The following is a 23102-nucleotide window of genomic DNA, read 5'->3' as shown; positions in this document are numbered from 1 at the left end:
GAATTCAGAGTCTTCTCCTCCTGTTGTCAACTGGGCTTACTCCCAAGTGAGGGTGCACAGATTATAGAACAAAGTATACAATTTTAAACAAGAGATATGCTAAATGCTGGCTGTTACGTATGCTGGACATCCGGAATTGTATTTTATACAGCTCTTCATTTGCAAACTGAAATGGATGTACCAGAAGCAATTAAAGGATATTAGGATCTGTAAATTTACCTTTTACTTATTCATTTTTGGTTTTTGTCTTTTTAAAGAATATAGCGAGTACTGTGGTCCGCTACTGAGGAATGGAGCTTCACCAAAGCAGCTCTTAGTAGATATTCTCTCCAAATGAGAAAAATACAGAAACCTAATTTTATCCATTTATTTGGGCTGCTAATTCTCCTAATACCAGAAGCCTGAGAACAAACCCTCAATAAGGTATTCAAACATGTTTTTTTAAAAATACTTTTGTTCGTTTTTCTGATGGGAGCTATCTGTGCAATCTGATATGCAAGGGAAAAGTTAAGTTAAGACAGTCTGTATGCCATTAGCAATCAAGATTTCTCACTGATATTAGCATCTTCACTAGTTCTTGTATTGCCAAAAGGGGGATGAGCTTTGGTTATACAAGAGGACCATAATAGAAACCATTAATCCCTTTAATTCCACAACCTGATGTGATTCCTGGAGTTACAACATATATGACTTATCTTCACAAGACTTTCTGGAGTCCCTTGATGATCCTCACCTCTAATGAGGTCTGCCATTCCCAGGAAGCCTTTCAAAAAGGTATGGGATATTAACTCTCATTAACTTAATAAAGCTCTTCATGATTCTCAAAGTAGTATTAAAGCTGTATATCCTTCATATAACCTCTTATAACTTTCAGTCCCTTTGTCCTATTGCTGAAGTACAGGTAGTCCCCAGGTTAAGAATGCCCGGTTTATGGACAACCCATAGTTAAGAATGGAGGCTACTGTAGCAAAATTCGAGTTAAATATGCAATGATTTGAGTTAAATACACAATGGTTCGATTAATTACACAATACTACTTATACAGTACTATACAATAATACTGTTCTGACTTACCTATAAATTTGACTTAAAGACAGACCTCAGGAACAGAACTCGTTCTAAAATTGGGGACTACCTGTATTGTGAACACCATGGGTGAGGATCCAAACTCCCCATTTGCCAGAGGATGGGATTGATGACAAGAAGGGTCTGGGGGAACTAGGTGGGAAACCACCCCAGATGGCGGATGAAAGCTTTGTAAGGAAGCATCCCATCAGAGACCCCCATGGATGAGGACATGGGACAGGCCCACGGGGCAACTTCTCCTGACCTCCACATCTGCGGAGTCATGATCCCACTCTCTGACTCATCCAGGGCAGCAGAAAGCTTCCACCATTAGTCACCTGAGGCACTGTAGCTCTCCTTCCTATCCAAGTTAAAATGCGCAAACTTCAGAGCAATCAGGTAATTTAGGCACCCATGTCAGAAATCTCCATTAGTGCTGTTCCCTAGCCTAGCAATGGAAAACACAAACATAGGACTTCTTTACATTACCCTTATTTTGGGAAACCAACAATAAGGAAGCATTTATTAATATTGTTCACAGATATCTGGCTTGGTTAGTGCTAAAGCTTTCCCCTTTTATTTATTTTAAAGTGGAAAGGGTTTTGTTTCAGTGGTATGGGGGTGGCCTTGAACCCAGAATAAATTACTTGCAGAATAACTGCCACAAGGGGAATGATAACATCTTAACTGCAAATCAGAAGAACTCTACAAATCTTAACTTATGCCACTGCTTACAGGTAGTCCTCGGGTTACGACCATTTGTTCAGCGACCATTCAAATTTACAACAGTGCTGAATGAGGAGGACTTACAATGAGTCCTCAGAGTTCTGGCCATCACAGTGTTCCTGCAGTCACGTGATCCAGGTGCTCAGCACCTGATTTGCGATTATGACATTGCAGCAAGCAAAGTCAATGGAGAAGCTGGTAGGAAGTTGGAAGTTGTGATCGTGTGAGGTCCTCATTTAATGACAACAACTGGGATTGCAGAATTGCCATTGCTAAGCGATGCGGTCATGTGACATTGTGCTTTAAGACTGTGTTGCTTATCAACGGAGTCCCAATTGCCATCGTAACCTGAGGGCTACCTGTAATTCTATAGTGGAAACTAACTTCAATTTTTTTCTTCAGTATAAAGATGCTGATCCCAATCTAGGATTCTGCATACATGGCACTGAGGTAGCCCATGTAATGCCTGCTCTTATACCACTCACAGAGGTAGCTCTTTCCATCACTACGTAGGCTGTTCCAAACCAGCCCAGAACCACTTCCCTGAGAACGTGTCATTTTCAGCGTCTTCAGAAAAATTTGAGCAACTTGTTACTTTCTCAGAGCAAAACTAGCACTATAGGGCTTCCCACTATACTTCTGTACATACTCCACTTCCTATACTCCATTATACTTTGCTTATCTGGCAATATATTAAGATCCAACGACTTGCATTCCATGCTAAAACGTGGCATTCTAAAAGTGCTCTTAGAAAGTCCAAAAGGTAGTGTGGGGTGAGAGCCACTAAATGGAAGGCTATGGGGAAAAGAGGAGAAGCAAAGGCTAAACAGGAGAGCATCTGGATGGTAAAGACTTAATGAAGGTTTGAGCAGTAGGCAACATCTGAGAGTTCAAAAGTCCCATCTCAGCCTTTCATCCACAGCAGCCATCCAGTGGTACGATGATGTCATTGGTAGGGACAGGATCGACATTTCCAGCCACCTTCAAGGACATGCTCTTGGGTGATGGAGGGAGCTGCATCTGGCTTTAAGGAGTTCTGGGTGGTCTGTCTTTATAGTTTCTATTTCTCAGCATGGCAAAGTCTTTGGATTGCCTACCTGCCAACCTTCTCACAATTCGGTTCTTCTTGTGGAATACTGGTTTAAAATGTAGCATGCTGATATTTAGACCTATATTCTAAGCATGAAAATGTCTATGGAACTGTCTTTCTAATCTGCAGGATTGTTCAGGGCTGTAAATCAGAAATGCATAACTAGCTGCAATAGAAGAATGGTTTCCCTCAGGGGAATAGCAGAATAGAATGTCTCTACCATTTCATCCAGTCCCCTGTATTCTGGTCTCAAGAAGAAACCACTATGCCTGCCTCTTTTCGCACAACCAGTAATCTTCAGCCACCTGCTTTACTCTTTCCATGGAATCTAGGAAGTATGGGTCTTTGAAGACAGTTGTTGTCTTTGCTACAAAAGGCTCAACAAAACTACTGTAACATACAGGAGAATCCTTTGGGAAAGCTATACCAAAATCAATTTAGGGATGGCTTAAGCTTGGAATGTTTAAATATAATGAGCATTGAGATAATATTCTTCTCGGTACAGAGCTCATGAAACATGGACACAAGAACCAGCAGTCACAGACTGTTTAATTTGGAGTGGTTTCTCTCCCAGAATACTAGGAAAACTAAACACTGTACTGAAAAACCATCTTGGGGCAGGGAGGGACAGGTATTTTTGGGCGTTTCAAGCATTAAGCTAACTCTCTTTTAGATCAGCACACTATGGGTGCAGAATGCATTTCTCTGGCCAGAGTTTCTCAGAGAAGAATTGGACATTCTCGTCCACTGTGAAGCTTAGCTCCAGATCTTCTTGATCTGCAAGCCACAAAAAAGAAGCAGCACAACTTTGCTCATTTACTTTGTGCAATTTCATTTATCTTAATAGCTTTCTAAGGATGATGCACACAAGCATTGTTTATCTGCTGAAGTTGGGATTTTAATGCATTTCGATTCATCCCATTTCTTAGCAGGCAAAACAATGCATGAAAAAAGATGGTCTACCAAGTGCATTAATAATGCATTGAATAATTTCCAGTGCATTTCTGATATTTTCATCAGAGCAACTGCATTTCCCTCTCTCACCTCTAATCAAAATGTAGAAATAAAAACCTTCTTGCAAAGTAAACTGTATTTAACTTTACAGTAATATTGTCCTTCTATTCCCAGGGAACAAAATTGATAATGATTGTGAAGTAACGGATGCACTGTATCTCAAATGGAAGGTTTTTATAGCTTGCTTGCTTTTTACAGCCCACTAAAGCAAAGACTGGAACACACTCTACTGCTCAAAATTCAGCATTGACCTGCAGTTTGGGATCTTCAGCAAAAACAGCAATGGCTCCAAGATGCTTTTGATAACAAAGCTGAAAAGGAACTGAGGAGCAGTGAGCCTCAAAAGATTCCATGGACTCTTAATATTTCCTTTTGCAATCTCCTTTCTGCAGGGAAATATTCTTTTGTCCGAACTGGACCTAGGACTGAAGTCTGGTTCTTGAGTGTGATCACTCTGCAGGGTGAACAATCACAATAGCTGTGTGGAGCTTCTCCCTGCACAATGAAGGCTTTTCAAGATCGGCCTACCCTCCCAGTGGGTCACTGGATTGTTCTGAATGGAGAGACTGATAAGCCTGAGCAATAGATTTTCAGCTCTGATCAGTTTTCAGTTGGGCTCTCATGGTTCAGCATCTCCTGAACCCTACTCTACTTCATTTTGGGCAGTTGCCTATGCTTCACCCTTGACACATCTTTGAACCTTGGCAAACCTCTTGGATCTTAAAACCATATAACTTTAGATCTTGCTTCAGCACTCAAGAAGAAAACATCTTTCTCTCAGTCTCACTTTCTTATATTAATCACAATTGGCCTAATCTACTATATAACTCCCCCTAGATTGGGAGATGTTATCTCTTATTTCTTTGCCCACAAAAGAAACCCATTATCATTTCTTACATTGAGGAAATATCCCCTCCATTCACACACACCTACCCACACAAGCCAACAGACACAACTCTAGTATACCAATAGAACCCCTCATCGAGGCCATTTCAAAGCCCCTGATAGTTTGGCAGACAACTACTCACCTCCTTGCAATGTGTATTCAGTGACTGCTCTGCTAAAGGCCCCCAGACCGGCTCCATTATAAGATGCCACCTGGATTTCATACTGAGTCCAGATGATCAGGTCTTTGATCAAGCAGTAGTTTATCTCTGCGCTGGTTATGTTCTTGAATTGATACTCCCCAGGAAGGCCTGCTAAGCGATATCTATACAGAGAAATGATTATTTGTTGCAACCAGTTTCAACTAAAGCAAACCCACTGGTTAGGCTCCTAGGCAATGGTGATGGGTGGTTGCAACATCTCCCTTCTAAGATTACTAACCTCAAAACCAACAACTACAGATCAAGTGCATTCTGACATTGACCCCATCCCCCAGACAAAGTCAGTTTTGGAAAAGCCTTGAATGGAGGCCCAGACCTAAAAGTACAGTGGCTCTCTGGAATCAGGAGGCTTCCTTCTCTTCCTTTTCCTAAGCCCTAATTATGTGAACAAGCCAGAACCAATATGGACTCAACCAAAAGTTGCTGATAGGGTGGCTTCAGCTGGTGCTTAAAGATTGCTGAACCGAGTGTTTTTTTATTCACTCTTAATCCAATGGGATTCTCTAGTTGGACAGCTCTTCTGCTACTTTGGAAACCTCGCTTTATTCTGCTGGACAAGGAAAAATTAAGCCATATTTGTGGGGGAGATGGGATTAACTATCCAAACACCATCATTATCACTACACAGCAAGAACTATTCATAATAGTGGTATTAATGAATTATTAGTAACAGTATTAGTAAAACATGTAAACATTTGCAAAGACAGAATTACAATGATTCTCATCTGACTGCCAAAATACTTATATTCTGATCTCATTGTGAATACATGTCCGGGACTAAACCAAAACTTGTGTTTTATCCTGTTTTATGGCTGTAGGAAGAAAAAAATTACAGCCTGTCTAATAAAAATGTTGATTTAGTGTCCAACGTCCCTTTGCTTCCTCCCTCCTCTCTGACACACTTAAATATTATACTTTATCAGGCTGCAGCTGTAAATCAGTTTCCTTGTTTATTCCTTAGACTTTGCCCCCTAAAATGGAGAACTGGATGTGATCAAACTATCACCAGGATGCATGCTGAAAGCAAAATACTAACAATCACGGAAGCAATAGGGCTTCCTTGGAAGTGAAAGAGTTGATGGAAAACTCTGAAGAGGCTGTAAGTGATTAAGAGTTTGCCAGTTCAGGCTACTAACAGGATTAGCTGTGGCAACAAACAGTCCTTCTAATGCTCTTCCACTGCATCCAAACGACTAAATTTGCTGTTCTCTTTGTTTTACCCAAAGCAGGCAAAGGGTGGAGAGTTCCTGCAACAGAATAGCTAATTTAGTGCTGAACCCTTCTAAGAAAAGGGAGCAGGAGAGGACCAGTTTGGAAATGTTGAGCCTGCTTGGGTTCTTCCCATTCTTCTCAGCCATGAGGTTCAGAATCCCTTCAAGGTGCTACAGCAGTTGGACAAGAGAAAGGGCCTTACAGAGGGCCTTACAATGTCCAAGCCTGACAAACACACACAACACTTTGCAATTCAGGGGGTTTTAAATAGGCACCAAGAGTCTGTCAAATTCCTAGCTGCATGCTTCAGTGAAGACCACTGCGGGGAACAAGGGAAGGGGAGAAGCACAGCTGACAGCTGATGCTGCCAGAAACGAGCAAGACACTGACATCATCCTGCACTGGAGCTGAGATGAAAGCACAAAGAGATGGAAGGAAAGTGGGCGGCCTGCTCTCCATCAGTCAAGAATTGGCTGAGGGGTAGACGCTGCTCACCCACAGTGTGTCCTTTGGGGGTTAAAATGTTAATGAGCGACGTTTTGATTCTATAGAATCAAAGGAAGCAAAACCGGCTGATCAATCACCTGGGAGACAGGAACACTGGGACTTCTTCCCTCAAGGTATAGCTCCTTTTTCAAACAAATCATCATTGGGTAAGACACAGCTCTTGTCTGCCAGCGGAGACCAAGGCTCTTCAGTTTGAGGGGGAAGCGCTACCTTCCTTATTAAAATTGTTAGACTAGATTTACATCACATGCCAAGCCATAATGTGGTTTCTTTGGTTTTGGCTCAATGCGCTGTAAGTGTCCAACAAGCCATTGTTAAAAACTGGTTTGGTGTGACAAGCAAACTGAGTCAATTGCTTCAGCCTCTCAAGGTAAGTAAAGGGCCTTTTACCTTATGATATAACCATGGAGAACACCATTATGTTCACTTTCGGGAGGAGGTTGCCACTGGACCATAATAGACTGATTAGTCCGCCCACTAGCCACAATGTTTTTTGGTGCAGCGCTTGGAGGTTCTTCTGGTAACATTAACCTGAGTACAAGAAAAATGAAGCAAAATGACAACCAGATCTTCGCTTATGTCTTTACTTAGAAACAATCTTATTTTTTTCACAGAGGGCTAACTAGAAAGCAGCAAAGCTCAGTTGCTGTAGACATGCTCGAAATAGTTGTAACAAATCAACGTAATAGAAAATCAGTTAAGCAATACAGGAAACAGCTGTTGTTGGTAAGCTTATTCTATCTCAGGTATCCAGCTTGCCATGATCAAGACTGCAAGCCTGAATGAGTTCATACACTGGCTCAGAATCTGTAATTCTGATCAAATTGGCTCATTCAGTTCTTCCCCCTCAGCCTCACCAAAGGTAAAATGCTTACAAAACTTCTTCAGTTCAAAGTCCCTAGTCCCCTTCTGCTTTGAGTAATAGTAGTGATGCATTTTAATCAGATGTGGTAGAGCTGTGCTTTTATGGCTTATCCGATGGGATTCCAGTAGGGAACAACCAATGCACTGTAGCTGTTTCACAGATGATAAAATAAAATTTAAAGTCATTTAAGAGAGATTTAAAGTAATTTCTCTGTTTATGCTGCACTCATCTTGGCATATGAAGCCTCAGAGAGCCAACTTCCCTGAAAATCCACCCAAGTTCAGAGAGAATGTGGAGCATGAAGCAGGATGTTTATCATCATCTAAACTCTCAAAAAGAAATTCAGAAAGTTAGGGGAGATGTTGGGGAGGAATTTCCAGAGATAGCCAAAGGACGTGGCTACCTTTATCTTACATCATAATCTGTGTTGATGCCTTATCTCTTTCAAGTGCCCATCACATCTTTCTCGTATACACATGCTGAAATAGCAACGTTGAGCGATGGAACAACCTTTTTTGTTTAAACCTTTCAGATCATATTAGTTCTTGGAGAACAAATGACTAGGAAAATCAAGATATGCTGACTGTATCTACAGTTGTGGCTGTTGTTTCTACAGCTCTCACTGGACAAATCATAGATACCCAAAGAAATATAATCAACCTGGCATTTATCAAGAGATTTCATTTCAGCGAACCTGCTGGTTTCTAGGCTGTACTGGCCTTTGCCCACTTGGTTAACAGCACACACTCTAAACTGGTAGGTACGGGCTGGTGTTAACCCGCTCACAGTGATGCTGGTCAGCTTTGGATCGATATTGGAGAGATGAACTTTCCAGGGAGAATCTAGTGGAGAGAAAGAGAGTTTCTATCGTTAATGCAGCTCCAGTATGTGATTAATCTAGTAGTGTTCCTCTGTCCAAATGTCAGTTCTGGATGACTCCCAGAAAATCAACAGCTAAGAATGAATGAATGAATACGGCCACCCATCTTACAAGAGGTGACTCTGGGTGGCGTACAACTTAGTTCCCCAGCCCCCTCCCTTACCCCAGTTGGCACTGCTATTTTCCAATGATACACTTAACTTTTTACTTCAACCCTACCAGTACATTGTATGGCACCAAGTATCTCGGAGGAAAGCTTGAAAGTATTCAAAGAGAAACAGGAATTCCCCTATTCACGATTTCTAAATTAGAGCTATCAACAGATCAAAGATTTTTCCAACTCAATCCATAAACCTATTAAGACAGGGTTCTTGTCAAAGTGATTTACCCTCACTGGTCCTAGCTTTATTACCATAAAGACAGAGCAGTTACACCCCAATCCTAAATGTATTGACTGAGAAGATACAAGCTCAATTCAAATCAATGCATCTTGCTTGCAAGTAAACACTCTTGGGAGTGGATTGTTAGTCAATTAATAGTCTACCTTCAACCAATTGATCAGCTGCTTAGCTGCTTAAAATAATGTAATGGAGGACACTTCAACAATATTCATTGAATGTAACAGGCTTGACTTAACAACTGATATATATATTACTTTTGGAAAAACTGTCTTCCCCTCTTTGCTTAGAGAAGTGTTTATAAAAATGCCATCATCAGCAATAAACATCTTCACATAAAGTAACAGATTAAAATTCAATTAAAATTTATCTTTTAATCCACTTTACAATTATTCCTTATGTCCCATCCAATCCTCCATTAGCTGTTCTTTTCTAAGTTGAAGAACCTTAATCTTCTTAAAGCTGTTTGCTCACATTACCTCTTAATGATAGAAGTGTTCTTCTATGTACATTATAAGCACAAAGTGGTTTGATGCCACTTAACTTTCAAGAGTTTCTGTCAAATACCTGAATTTTTGTGCAGATAAAGAAAGTTTTCCTAAAGGCCAAGGTCATTTCTTTTCATCAGTGTCTTACAGGTTCTTCTAAAGACATCCAACCAAAACTGTTTTTGCCAAAATAAGGCAGTGTTTATAATTACTGCACATGGTGTTGGATGAAGACATCGTAAGTTACTAACAGGGCAATGGGATAATTTGCCCATTATTCCTGTACATGACACACTCCTGCCTCCTTTGGGCCAAAAGCAAAGCTATGCACTCTCTCACACCAAACCATCTGAGATGATTACACAGCTGAAACACTCATTTTTATCTGCCTTGTGGATTCATGCTATAAAGCATAGTTGAGTTTTACAAGAGTGAAATGAAAACTGCCCTTATAATCTCCTCTTGTCAAAAGCTAATACCATTAACCCCTGTAATCTCACTCCTAGAATATTTACTTAAAACCATCTCACTTCCAGAATACATGTCCAGGGGACACCGCCCCCCTCTTCACATCCCACTCCAAGCCCACTGAAGTATCTCTTCTACCCCCCTTCCATAGCCCTTTTCCATCACAGTTACTTTATTCCTTTTTGGGGTGTTAACAAGATTGAAAGGTGGGTTAAAACTGCGTGTGTAAGTGCACATGTGCATGTGAAAGTACATATATGTATAGATCCTTCCCTGAGATCAATCCCCATCTTATGTTTTGTTTGCCCTGTGCATCTTGTTAGGTAGCAGTTTGATCACGGCCTACATGGGACTCAAATCCTGAGTGCACATGAATTGATAGAAAATGATCACAACTTTCTTCTAACTTCTTTAACCAGAGTTTTTAGATCCCTCAGCTTCTCAATTCAGCTTGACTTGGCAGCAGTTCTCTTACCTAGCTTAAGAGGAGATCGGTTTCCATCCGGGAAAGAAAAGCAGCTTCCTTCTGTGTCCACATAGTTAAGCTGATTGAACATTTCTCCACCAAAGAGTGACACTGCATGTGTCACGGCATAATAAATAAAAACTATATTCATTAACATTTTAATAAAGGAGGAAATGAGCATGATAAAGACAGATGGGTTGTGTATTTCTCAACCCATCTGTTTGGCAGTCCATTTGTAACACCACACCCAGGAGCAGAGCAGACTGAAGGACCCTAATGAAATTCTCACAGCTAGCCTGGAATATCTTCTCTTCACACATTTCATGCAGGTACGGAACAGTGACTTTCTGAGCCAAGTCGGCTCATCGCCACAAGCCTAGAAGGTGGTTCTGCTGGGAATCCTGCACACTTGGAAAGAAAGGTGTGTGTGTGCGTGCGCTCGTATTGTGGGAAAGTTACATGGCCTGACATTTTCAAAAGGGAAGTCTCAAAGGTAAGACAGCGTTGCTGGGAGTGCTATAAGCTATTCCCCTGTCAATGTCTGTGTATCATGCACTCCCTTTCTTGCCTACGCGGCTTTCGCAAGACTGCAAAGAAATGAAAGCATGAAATCTGCATGAAATAAAACAGAATCACCTTCTTTCCAACCGAGGCTGATGCTGCTATTATTATTAGAAAGCCATCTGCCTGTGCACTGGGTGGATGGAATTGATTTCTCCCATCAGTATCAGATGATGCTCCAGAGTCACACCAAAAATTTGGAAATGGGGAACCTTTCTGAGATTATTGGAGTGTTTACTCTCCATAAACGCTGGCTAAAACGCTGGCTATGCCACCCAGAGTCACCTTGTGTGAGGTGGGTGGCTATATAAATACAATAAATAAATGAATAAATAAATATTCTCTCCTCCTTTCTTAATTGGTGGGGATCACAACAGGACTAATTCGGTTGCAATGTTGCTCTGATCTCTCAGTCGCCCTGGTTGCCCTTAGTGATATCCTGCGCAACCTGTACTGGCATTGTGAAATCTGCCAGATGTTCTCCAATTGCTGAAATCCCATACTGAAGGAGAAAGAAGCTCTGAGCAATGTCTTGGAATGACAGAGCAAAAGCAGAGGGCAACGAGACAATGATCTCTGAACAAAACAAAGGTTCTCTGTTCATGAGATGCTTCAGGCCACTCAAAAGAAATAGTTCTCCAAAAGGGTGTAAGCAGACAACATCTCCTGGAGCTGATTTTTTTTTTTTTTAAATGAAAAACAGATGTGTCTGGAGGCAAAGAGTTATATCAGCCCATTCCATGTTGTATTTGCAACTGACACAGCAGGGTCAGAGGGTCAATCCAACTTCAAGATTATTGTCCCTTAGTCTCCACTATGATACACCTGCGGATGGATCATAATGAAAAGAAGTTAACAGAACATCATCGATGATTGGGGAAATTTTGCACCAATACTGTCTCAGTGTACTAGTGGCCCACATGACAGCAAGCTAATATCCTCTGAGATGCTCTCCTAGTTGAGTGATAAAGGCTGCACCTTTTATTTACTTAAAATATATTTTACTGTAATGCCTTTAGAAGAGGCAGAGAGATTACTGCTACTGTAGGAACAAGGAAGAGTTTCACTTGAACAAGGGATCGGTGAAGCCTGGAGACTTGCAGGAAACCATCAGCAAAACACAGGTATGATAAATGCTCTCGCCTTATTTTTGATATCTGTGATTCAATGAGGTACACGTACCAAATCTACCTGGAGATTAGACTGAGGTTTTGTCAGGCCTAGCCCAAGGAACTCCAAGAGACAATGCAAATTCAGTTCAGCTGTGTTTATTAGCTACAACCTCTAGCAAGAATCTTCCCAGACTGAAACCCCAGGTCCCAAGTCAGCCAGCCACAACAGTGTGAATTCCTCAGGGAGGTGCCAGTCTCATCCTCTTGTATCTCCCACGCTCCTCTGGCGAGCTAAGAAAATGTTTATCTCCCTGAGCCTGGCCTTCATAATTCCATTCCATCACAGGTTTCTTTCCTAATAACTCAGACTGCTAAGCCCTAGAATTGCTACCTAAACAATCCTGAAAATATCCTGGAAAGTAAACACCTGAATAAATACAGATATTTGTAATCGCATGCAGGTCACATCACTTGGTTTGTTGAACCAATTCATTTTGTCACCAAGGTGTCCTGCAAAATTTGCATTGTTTCTACAGGGGAGAAAGGGCTGTATGGATAATTTGGTACAGTCCCTTTCTCCTCCTTGTCCTACCTGTTGAGGGTTCTTTGGTTTCTTCAGAACAGCCACATAAGCCTTATGTTTGACCATGGTTGAACAATTTTGATAAAGTTGCAATCCTAAGTAGGGGTACTTTTCAATGAATGCAATGGGAATTTCTAAGTAAAACGTGTTGAGACATGGACTCCTTGCAGGAACTGGATGAGGTCCAATGCTACAGGACAAACATATGTCCTCACTATATTTGCTGTGGGGGGAAGATAATTGCGGCCCCTCGGGTGTGGTGGAACTACAACTCTCACTGTTCCCCATCTGCATGGTGAGGGAATTGTAGTCTGTCAACATGAGGATTGTCATCAGTTCCTCACTGAGTCTATTTCATCCATTTCCCCATCTCCCAGAAAGCATATAGGTTGCTTCTGGCAGCAACTTTGCTCTGCCTTTTACAGACGAGCTGATATGCATCAAAAGAGGATTTGTTGTTGTGTTAGTGTCCAAGGAATGTGACAAAAATGAATAGGAAGGAGAAATGAAGGCCAGGCTGAATTAATAAGCAACTTAAAGAAGTTTAATCAAGAAAATGGAAGAGCAGACACTAACTAGAATGTTGAATGACCATAAATAAGCTAATTGTCACCGGTCTGTTTCCTGAAGCCATTCTGTTCCATTTGTTTACTGCAAGTGTAAACACCACTCAAGAGTGCTTAACCTGAGCCGTTCGATCAACTGAGCCGTTGGATTCAACAACAGAGCCTATTAATCTCCCCACCAGCTTAGAGTTGTGCTCTGTTTATATGCCACATCTGTAGAATACTTTAGTCTTTTTTTCCTCCTTTCCTTGGTAGAAGATAAAAGATCTGGCAAGAAGAGAGATTAAACTAAAAACTAATATAAACGAACCCTATTCATCTCTTGGGCGCTCTGCTTTGCAGGGAAAATAGTAGTTTGAAGGAAAAGATGTGCTTTCTTGCACAGCCCAAAGATCTAGCCAGTTTGCAGAGTACCTTTAAAAATTTAAACAGTGAGTTTCTCCTAATAATCAAGCTAAAGCTTTTCAAAGGCTGCTTGTCCCTGAAGCACAGAATCAACGAGAAGAAAAGGCTGAATACAAAGATTTATGGTATGGAGCAAAGGAAGACAGCATTTGAAGTGCAATTATGCACTGATGATGAACACGTACTTGTTAAAATACATAAACGTTTGTTGAAATTTGAAGCACAGGAAGAACAAGTTAAAGAATGTATGATAAAGTGGGCTAAGAATTTTGGTTATAATATACAGATGGACCAATGGGAAAATATGTGGTCAAAAAGGTTGAAATTTACATTGTGTTATGATCTTAAAGAGAATTTTTATAAAATGATTTAACATTGGTATATGACTCCAGAGAAAGTATCTAGAATGTATAAAGGTACTTCAAATGTATGTTGGAAATGTGAACAACTTGAAGGGACATTTTATCACGCTTGATGGACATGTAAAAAAGCTAAAAAAATTGGATTCAAATACATACTTTGATACAGAGGATTTTAAAGAGTAATATTCAATTGAAGCCAGAACTTTTCATTTTAGGACTAATGGATAAACAGAAAAAAACCATGGAAGGTTATTTCAATATATGATCACTGCAGCAAGATGATTATATGTACAAAGATGGAAAGATTTGATGCTACTCACTATGGAGGAATGGTTGATGAAATTGACAGATCTTGCTGAGATGGATAAATTGACTTCTTTGATTAGAGAAAACACACTCTTTACATTTATTGGTGACTGGAAACCTCTTATGGACTTTTTGCGTAAAAATGAAAAAAAATCCAACTTTGATGTTTAGACTTTGATGATTAGACAGGATAATTTATAGAAAAAAGAGCATTATGATGTAACTTTAGCGAGAGGTTAAAATATCATTGTACTTATAATTACTGTGAAGAATATCGGAAGCCACTGTTTTGTACTTTTTCTTTTCTATTTTTCTTCCATTTTTTTTCTTTTCTTGTACTTTTTGCTTTCTCTTTGCTTTCTTTCTTTTTCTTTTTCCTTCCTTCCTTTATATTAGTTTGTATTAGGGTTTACCTTCTTTTTTAAAAGTTTCAATAAAAATCATTCATATATATCTATATATGGCTGAATACAAAACCACTTGTTAAACAATACAAAAAGAGCAAGGGTGCTCCACGTGCTGGATTGTTCCTTGCTACCCTTTTCTATCTTGCTTTCAGAAGAGGAAACATTCCATAAAAATGTCCATGCCCAGTTTCATTGCCTTTGTCCTTCCTAAGCCACCGTCACTTGCCCAATCCCAAAGGCCCAGAGAAGTTCTGTAGAAGCGACAATATCGGCATTGGGTTAAAGTATTCAATGGACCTTCACTGTGTCTCTCATTTTGCATCAGTTGTCTGCATAGATGTTCTTGTGCTAGGTTCTTCTCCCTTGTGCTGCGACGGACGCTGCCTGAAAATTTTCACTCCCAAATATCCCACAATGGATAGATAGTATTTGATCATGAACTCAACTCTGCAGAGACAAATATATCTGAACCGTCATGCTGGAAAACAACTGAGGTTTACCCCAGAGGTTGAGTTGTGGTCCAGGTTGGCTACCCTCTCTTCCATGCCATTCATCACTATCCCTATTTACTCTTCTGACAAGTAGCATGTGGGCAATGGCAACAGCACTGAAGGTTTTCAACATCCTGTGTAATGAATACAGTTCCCAAAGATTTATATTTTAATAGCTCTGAAATGTTCTGCTTTAAATCCGGCAAAAAGAGAAGGGGAGAGGGGACTTCTGCTTCCCCACACAACCTTCACTGTTGTTTTCTCTACCCTGAACAGCTTTTCCCCCCATGCTTTGGGAAGATGGGGTGATGGGGGTCCTAACCCTAAACCCCAAGTAAAATGAGCATTTTACCCATCCCAAATACTAGGTAGAAGCTCTAGGAGCTACAGTCTCAAAATATCTGGAGGGCACCAAGCTCACACAGGCCAATTTAAAACAATAATTTAAATTAAATCAACTGTAATTTTTACTCATTACAGCTATTGTTACTCAAATGATCTCTTCCGCAAATTGCTTTGACCATAATGTATCTACAGATAATGCTTGTATAAATCTCAACTCTTGACTGAAAGAGAGGTGGAAGACAATGTTCTGATGGTTATAAAATATATTCTGATGTGTATCACCAAAACTATACTAATTGGTGAGTTCTTTACTATATTTCCTCTAACTTTAGCCAAGGGTATGGTGACCCCCAGGGTATTGTTGAGAACATACAGAGCAGGTCATCTTGGTGTATCTCATGTTGTTTAAAGGAAGCTAACCAAGAATTTACTAATATGATATACCTGTTCTAAATAACAACAACTGAAAGAGAAACGTCTGCTTTTCAGATTTGGGGGATTCTTGCATATTGATATTTTGTATAGCAACTTTCCCATTATCTCCTTCCTACCATTATAATTTTCCTAAGCCGGTAATACAGAAGGAAAAAGGCCTAGATATGATTGATAAGTAATGAGTCGCCTGAAAAGAGGGAGAGACTATCTTTGGGTAACTGGGGAACACACTTAACAAGGGGAAGGGCAAGGATAATACAGGAGGGGTGCTGATGCAAACCAGGGTTTCAGCTTTGTTCATGATTCAGGGGCAGAATTAGAGTCTTTGTTTTGTTTTAAACTATGCGAAGTCTGTTTAAGAACTTAAAACTGTTGCGTGTTTCCTGTCTCAAAATTGTAGGAAACTACTTCTTTGCTTTTCAGAAAACATACTTTGAGGGAACTTCTAAGAGGCCCCCCTAAAAAAAAATAAGTTTAGGAGTTATAAGTTACCATCCTCTGCCTTAAATTCATACTTAAGAGGATGCAAATTTCTCAACTGCTCTTAATAATAGTTAGTTGAATTAGGAACTGTTAGGCTTTATGTTGATATGTGTGCTATATGTTAACATTATTAGAAATCCAGCCAAGCCTCGGTAATCTAAAGGAGAGAAACCCTAAATAATTGTAGAACCCCATTTGGGAGCAGATGCACTGTATGATAAAAATCAAACTCCTGTGTTAAGTTTTTCAACGGACAAACCCAGGTGGTATTAAAACTCCACAGCATCCTGTCTGCAAATCTCCCTTGACAGCTGCAGAATTACAGAGAGTAACCCTAACCCTGCCATCCTTTGCAAGTGAGGAGTTGGGTACCTAACACATGCTGTACCATCTCAGCAGTTATCAAGGTATAAATATGAACAAATGAAAGATGATTGACATTAAAAAAACGGTCACAATTTAAACACAGGAGGGCAAAACACTATGGAAGGGAAGATCCGAGAAAGACAAAAACTCATAGGCAGAGACACAGCTGGAAACCCTCTATGGCAAGGATGGGAAACCAAAACACTGTTCCCCAAAATAAGTGCAATCCCATCCAAAATGCTGGCAAAGGTGTTATATGCCTGAGTGCGGAGCAGCGTAGTCAACAGGTAATCACCGGCAGCACATGAAAAATGAAAGCACTCATCTCACTCTTAGGCTTTGGTGGCTCTCAAGCCATTCTTTCTTTTTCTTACACACACACACACTTTTCAGGGGTCCATACATATTTTTCTGATGCCCCTGGTTCTTCTTCGGACTATGACGAAGGATGCAAAGAAAGGAAGCGCACCCAAAAGTCTTAGACAGACTTTGAATAGCAGGAAAAGACGAATATTTCAAGTCAAGGAAGAAAATACATAGGCAGCCAGGAAGTTGGGGTTTTGAGAGACACAAATGATAAGCAGTGTAAGATCATGGTCTACTCTTTGAACGCACACACTGAAACATAACACTGGATATTGCTATTTTCTACCCTAGTTTAAGAGTCACTTTTGGTGAGATGGGCGGTATCTAAATTTGAAATATAAATAAATAAATAAATGGGCCTTTGTTTTCAACAATTAAGAGTTATTCCACACACACTAAAATGTCTGGAGGTGTAAGGCCAAAATATTGTTGAATGCTCCTCCATATTAAAATTTCCTTTGTGTAGTAATCTAGCATAACTGTTTAACGTGCCCCAGTGTGCTACTTTACTTCCTGAATGATGGGAATTGCTGTTCTTTTTGATATGGGGGAGAAGGCTGAAATGAGACACACTCTACCTACTGTATAAAGTGATTCATTGTGAATTCTACCACCACAGTCTCTCTACTTCAGTGTTGTCCAAACTTGGCCACTTTAAGATAAGTGGCTGGCTGGGGAATTCTGGGAGTTGAAGTCCACTCATCTTAAAGTGGCCAAGTTTGGACAACACTGCTCTCCTTCAAAGAAAGCTTCCTTGGTGAATAGGGGACAAAGTTATCCATCCTGTTAAGTTAAATAATTTTCTGTTGGGTATCCTAGATCAACCTCAGAGAGGCATGAGCCCTGGCTATGATTTTCTGCAGAAGGTACCATTTGGGATGACAGTTACAGTCTTTGAATCAATTATTAAGATGACCCTAGAGATAGAAAAATAACCGCTGACTCCCAGTTTGAAGATGGAAATGGTCCTGCCTCTTCTAGACTGAGATTCTTAAAGGCTGGAAATTAGGTATGGTTACCCATATGAAAGTCTATCTATTGCCAATGCATTCAAAACGTGATGGACTAGAACAAGATGCTTGAATGGAGCTCCTGTATCTATGCTAGTATAGAATGTATCAGCAGTTTTTTTACCCTACATTTACTTTTCACACGGTACCTTTCATTCAGAGTATTTACAATCTTCAGTCCACTGATCTTTCCAATAACTCCATGCAGAATTGCCCAACACAATTAATTGTTCCTTATTTTTTATAACACAAGCACAAATCAAGACGTGACAACTTGCTCAAAGCATGAGTCCACAGACAATTCAGACATGAAACCCAGATTCTTTTGTTTACAGAATTGATCCAACCAATCTTGCCACCGTCCCCCATCCTCCAATTACACCATTCTGTTGGAGCTCCACCTCTCACTCCCCGGTTTTGTCTCGTTTTGGTAGATGTGCTTGCAGATACAAAGCACAGTGAAGCCCATGAATTTGATAAGCACTGAGATACGCTGGTAGATTACGATGCTATCAGCTAAAATCACAACATTTGTCTGACAGTGTATGAGAGTTCAGAAAAATCTCTTCATCCGCTTCAGGATTACTGGAGCAATTTTTGTAGGATATTATCAAAACTCTGCTGAGCTTCTTACAGAATTTTAGAGGTGAATTATTATATTTTTCAGTTGACAGTGTCACCTCTGTGTGTAGGACTGATTCTGGCAAAGGCTGATATTCTGGATTGCATCTGACCATTCAAAACTGCAAAATCTTATCTACCTATGCACAGAATATTGTGGTAACACAGATGCTGATCAGAAACACAATTAAGCAACTGAAGTACAAGACATTTGTTTTTAAAAGGGTATTCAGAAGCACACCAAATACATCGTAGCTTTTTTCAGTATCTAACAATAAACTAAACATAGGTACCCTCTGAAACCGTAGACAAGTCAATGAGGACCATCATCAATGGGATGAGTACCATTGTGTGTCTGTGCTTTCTTGGATAGATGCATGCACATCTTTTCCTCAACTGCATCTGGCTCCTCCATTTTCCTTTCTTACTCACTTTTTTGCAGGAAGCCACAAAAGTGAAAGAGACATTAATAACAAGCATGGTATGGCAACAAACAAGGCAGCTATGTGGGTGAGAGGGAATGTGTGACAAAGGCATGGGGAACATGTGCCATCTGGATGTTGCTGATTACATCTTCCAAGAGATCCCACCAGCTGGGCTAGTGGTAAGGAGCATGGGGGTCACAGTTTGGCAATCTCTCGAGGGCCACATGTTCCCCTTCCCTAACGAAAAGTTTCAATGGCAGAGGAAGCTTAGGACTTAAAGGAAAGCTGGAGCTTTAGTGAATTACCCTTTTAAAAAATCTGCTGTCAAATCAGAAGAAGCTTTTCCATTCTATCCCGCTCCAATCTTACCCTTCATCCCTTCATTTCCTGCTTCAGGGAGAGGAATTCCAGGTGTTTCAGGTACAAGTTGGGGAAAAGGGTAGATAAAAAGAAAGGGAGACAGGAGGAAGTAGTGGGAAAAACCATAGCTGTCTCACCTCTTGCTTGACAACAGCAAATCTAAAGCTAAAGAGGGCATTTCCAAGTTGCAAGCTGTCATTAACCCCAGGTGAAGCCCTGTCTGCATCTGCGTGAGAGTGCACCGAAACATTTTAGGGGTGGAAAGAAAGGTTCTTCATTAACGCAGAAGAGCAGGTGAGTCAGTATGTAAAACAGGCTCTGGGGCTAAGGCCCCAGGTCATCAGTTTGCAGACTGGCACAGCTCTGAAGTCTGGTTCTGTCTATCGCCATAGAATTTAAAACGACAAAATATCATGGAATCGACAGAACCAAAAACTTCGGAACGATGCCAGGGCTCCATAACTGCATCTTCAAGCATGGAATAGCAAGGCACTCACCCTAGGCTTATTAAGTCAAACATAATGCGATGTGCAGCAGCCTGAACAGCAGATGTGGCTAAGGGAAGCTCCCAATTAAAATCCCCAGTGTAGCACAACAAGCCATTATTCACTCAGGGAAATCATAATTATTTTTAAAAATCCACAGGAATAAAATAAGCAGGGCACCAGTTTTGCATGCTTTGCCTGCCTAAACAGGAGCTATTCCAAACAAAATGAGAAAGAACAATATGCCAGAAAGCCTTAGGAAGTGAAGGAAGGTCTCCGCCATCACTTACTGTTCTCAGACACTTCGACAATGTAATACAGGACCGGACTGTTTCCGTCAAAAGGACGCACCCAGGAGAGGATGACACTGCGGCTGAAGGAAGAGTTCAAAGTGGCGAGAAGGTTCTGCGGTGGATGAGGCAGCTCTCTGTGAAAATAAACCACCTGTTATTCCTTGCAATGAGGATCAACAAGTAGGCTCTTGACAAAGCAATCTGGGCATCAGAAGGATGCCAAGATGGATACAAATCGACTGGATTAATGATCAAGTGAAATAATGTTGGAACATTGCTGAGTTGTGTCTGGTTTCTAATTATGATTCATTTGGAAGAAACTATGGTTGACACTTAAGCAGCTAATGGCACTGCTATTTAACATGGGGGTAAAAGCCAATTTTCACATTTGTTTTTGTTTGTTTTTCGTTTAATTGAGGCAACTTGGTCCGTAAATTCTTTTTATGGGGAGATTTTTTTCGCGGTGGAATAGCTGTAAAACATACGAGCAGATGATCAGAGTGCTGGAAGGGGGCGGAGAGATGATTTAAACCAGAATCTTTCACACTTGGGCAAGCAGAAGACATTATAACCATTCATGGAGAGTTTCAAATCTCACTTATGGTGGTGGAGCCCTACCATTTTAAATGCAGCCATCGGTACATGTCAGGATTGGTGGATCCCTAATAACATAATTGGGATTAAAAGAATGCTCATGCAGAACAATGAAAATGCCCACAGATACTGTATAATAAAGACTAAACGGAATACTGAAAAAAAGCAACCTTAAGAAAAACAGGGTTTCTAAAAATGCATGGGAATGATTAAACACACACAAAGAGGCACTTGTCCTCTCACAAGGATGAAGAAAAGGATGCGGAGCACGCACTGTTTTCATCTGAAAAGCACCAGAAAAGTTTTTTGCAAATGAAGGGTATCAAATATTTCTGCTCTAAGGCAGAAGCCAAGATCGTAAGAAGATTCCTCAGGTTCAGTAGGATTCACACTATCTACATCAGGGTTGCACGATGTTTTTCCAGACAAAAGTTGCACATTACTTTTGAGTAGCTTATCTGGGCTAGGCTCCAAAGAATGTACAGATATGATGGTTATTTCCCAAAATGATAAAGATTCAGAAAGCCATTATGTAAACAGCCAGCTGTAAGCTTCTCCATTATCAGTGAAAAGATTCATCTCCCCATTGAAACACAGGAAGGGTTTTTAGAAAGAAACAAAAAAATCTCTCTCCTCTAATGTATTAATGGATAAATTGGTTCTAAATAGGGAATAGTTCAGTTGTTGAAATTCTTGTAACTCCATCCCTTTCTCCTAAATACATTTCACTCCTAGAAAACTCTCTAGATGGATCTTGCTAGGAAAGAATTACTTTCAGTTATGGTGGGATGCGGACAAACCGAGTAACAAAACCAACTCTGATTTCATTTTTGTTTCCTAAATATTAATTAAATGCAGTTGGCCTGGTTAAGTCTTCCCACCTGTGTAGTGTTTTTCCCTCTTGTCACACAGAAAATGACAATTTGCTGGCATTTTTTGCAGGAGATTTTGAAGGCTTCATCCCTGGTCCTTCTGACCATAGCTGGCCCTGGGTCACCCTTGACCAGTGCTGACCAGTAAGAGCTGTTTCCCAGCCCTATCTGGTGATGCTGGTCACTGAATTTAGATTTCCTGTGTACAAAAACATGCTACACATCTGCCTCTGAGCAGTAAATCCCACCTAAATGGTGGGGCTAGCTTTGGAGAGCACTAGGAAGTGAGGAGAAAGCCTCCAGATTTCCTTCCTTCCTTCCTTCCTTCCTTCCTTCCTTCCTTCCTTCCTTCCTTCCTTCCTTCCTTCCTTCCTTCCTTCCTTCCTCCCTCCCTCCCTCCCTCCCTCCTCCCCTCCCTTTTCTTTTTCTTTCATCAGAGCAATGAGGGGAGAGGAAAGGTAGCCTGAATCTTGTCCCAAAGTCTTAAGTTCCCTGCAGATAATGAACAAAACCCTTGATTATTCCCCTTCATCAAAGAAGGGGAAAATGCAACCCACCTAGGAATTTAGCCCCGAATGCTTTCAGGAAGTTTCCTCTCAATATCAATTATTGCTGACCCTCGCTGCTCAGACCAAAAAAACAAAAAAAACAAAACAGTAATTGTATTTGACATCCTTAATTTAAATCTGTACTCATTGCTTTTCATAATTTATTAAGCTGCTGCATACTTAGTGCTATCTAAAATCTCAACGTGACCATATTCATAAACAAGTGCAGTTCCAGCTCGGTGCAGTTTTAAATTGGAGCTGTAAAAAGCCGGCTCTGCATTTCAGATGTGGCTGAAGTGGAGAAATGAACTTAATTTTGCATCGCCAAGTACATGGTTTCTTATAACCTTGGCCTTAACTGAAGAACTAAATTAGATTTGTGTGGGTGAAAGGGAACCCTGAAAGGGAACAAGGCTGTTCTGACTTCGTTTATTAAATTCCAAATGAAAGAGCTACCTTTTCAACAGCAACAGTTGCGGTAGAAAAACTCTGCAACGATACTAAGGGGTATTGTAATAACGGGGACCTGCCTGACGCAAACCATAATTTCTAGGAATGCAGATCATTGCATTCTTTCAGATGTATGGAGTCCTAGGCTGCAGACTCTGACAACCGCTTGCCTGTTTTAAAGTTCGGAGCCGAAAACCTGTTTCCCTCCATCCGCGTTCTTCAAACGTGCAGGCATTTCCAAATTCATCTGCTGCCATTTGTTCTTCTTATCTTTGCTACTTCAGTGTCATGACTTTTTCTTTCCTTCTCTCCCCTATGGATCCCACTGGGGGTGTGATAGCATCACATGTGCTCCGTAGCCAAATAAATTG

General features: G+C 40.6%; 1 protein-coding gene across 4 annotated transcripts in view; it reads right to left on the bottom strand.

Moving 5' to 3' along the window:
- SDK1 (sidekick cell adhesion molecule 1) overlaps positions 1-23102 on the bottom strand; it is a 358271-nt gene that overhangs the window by 110502 nt on the left and 224667 nt on the right. For all 4 annotated transcript variants that reach the window (XM_088147987.1, XM_088147988.1, XM_088147989.1 and 1 more), the window contains 4 exons: positions 20265-20401; positions 8280-8427; positions 7111-7251; positions 4924-5105 (listed from right to left, as the gene is read on the bottom strand). In XM_088147987.1, coding sequence (XP_088004113.1) covers positions 4924-5105; positions 7111-7251; positions 8280-8427; positions 20265-20401 — 608 coding nt within the window. The remainder of the gene's footprint in view (positions 1-4923; positions 5106-7110; positions 7252-8279; positions 8428-20264; positions 20402-23102) is intronic.

Source organism: Python bivittatus, unplaced genomic scaffold, assembly GCF_059951505.1.
Source record: "Python bivittatus isolate LINGU-HERP-01145 unplaced genomic scaffold, Pbiv_v1 ctg000560_np1212, whole genome shotgun sequence".
Taxonomy (NCBI): domain Eukaryota; kingdom Metazoa; phylum Chordata; class Lepidosauria; order Squamata; family Pythonidae; genus Python; species Python bivittatus.
Note: the sequence above shows the minus strand (reverse complement) of the source record. Positions and strands in the feature narration are given on the sequence as shown.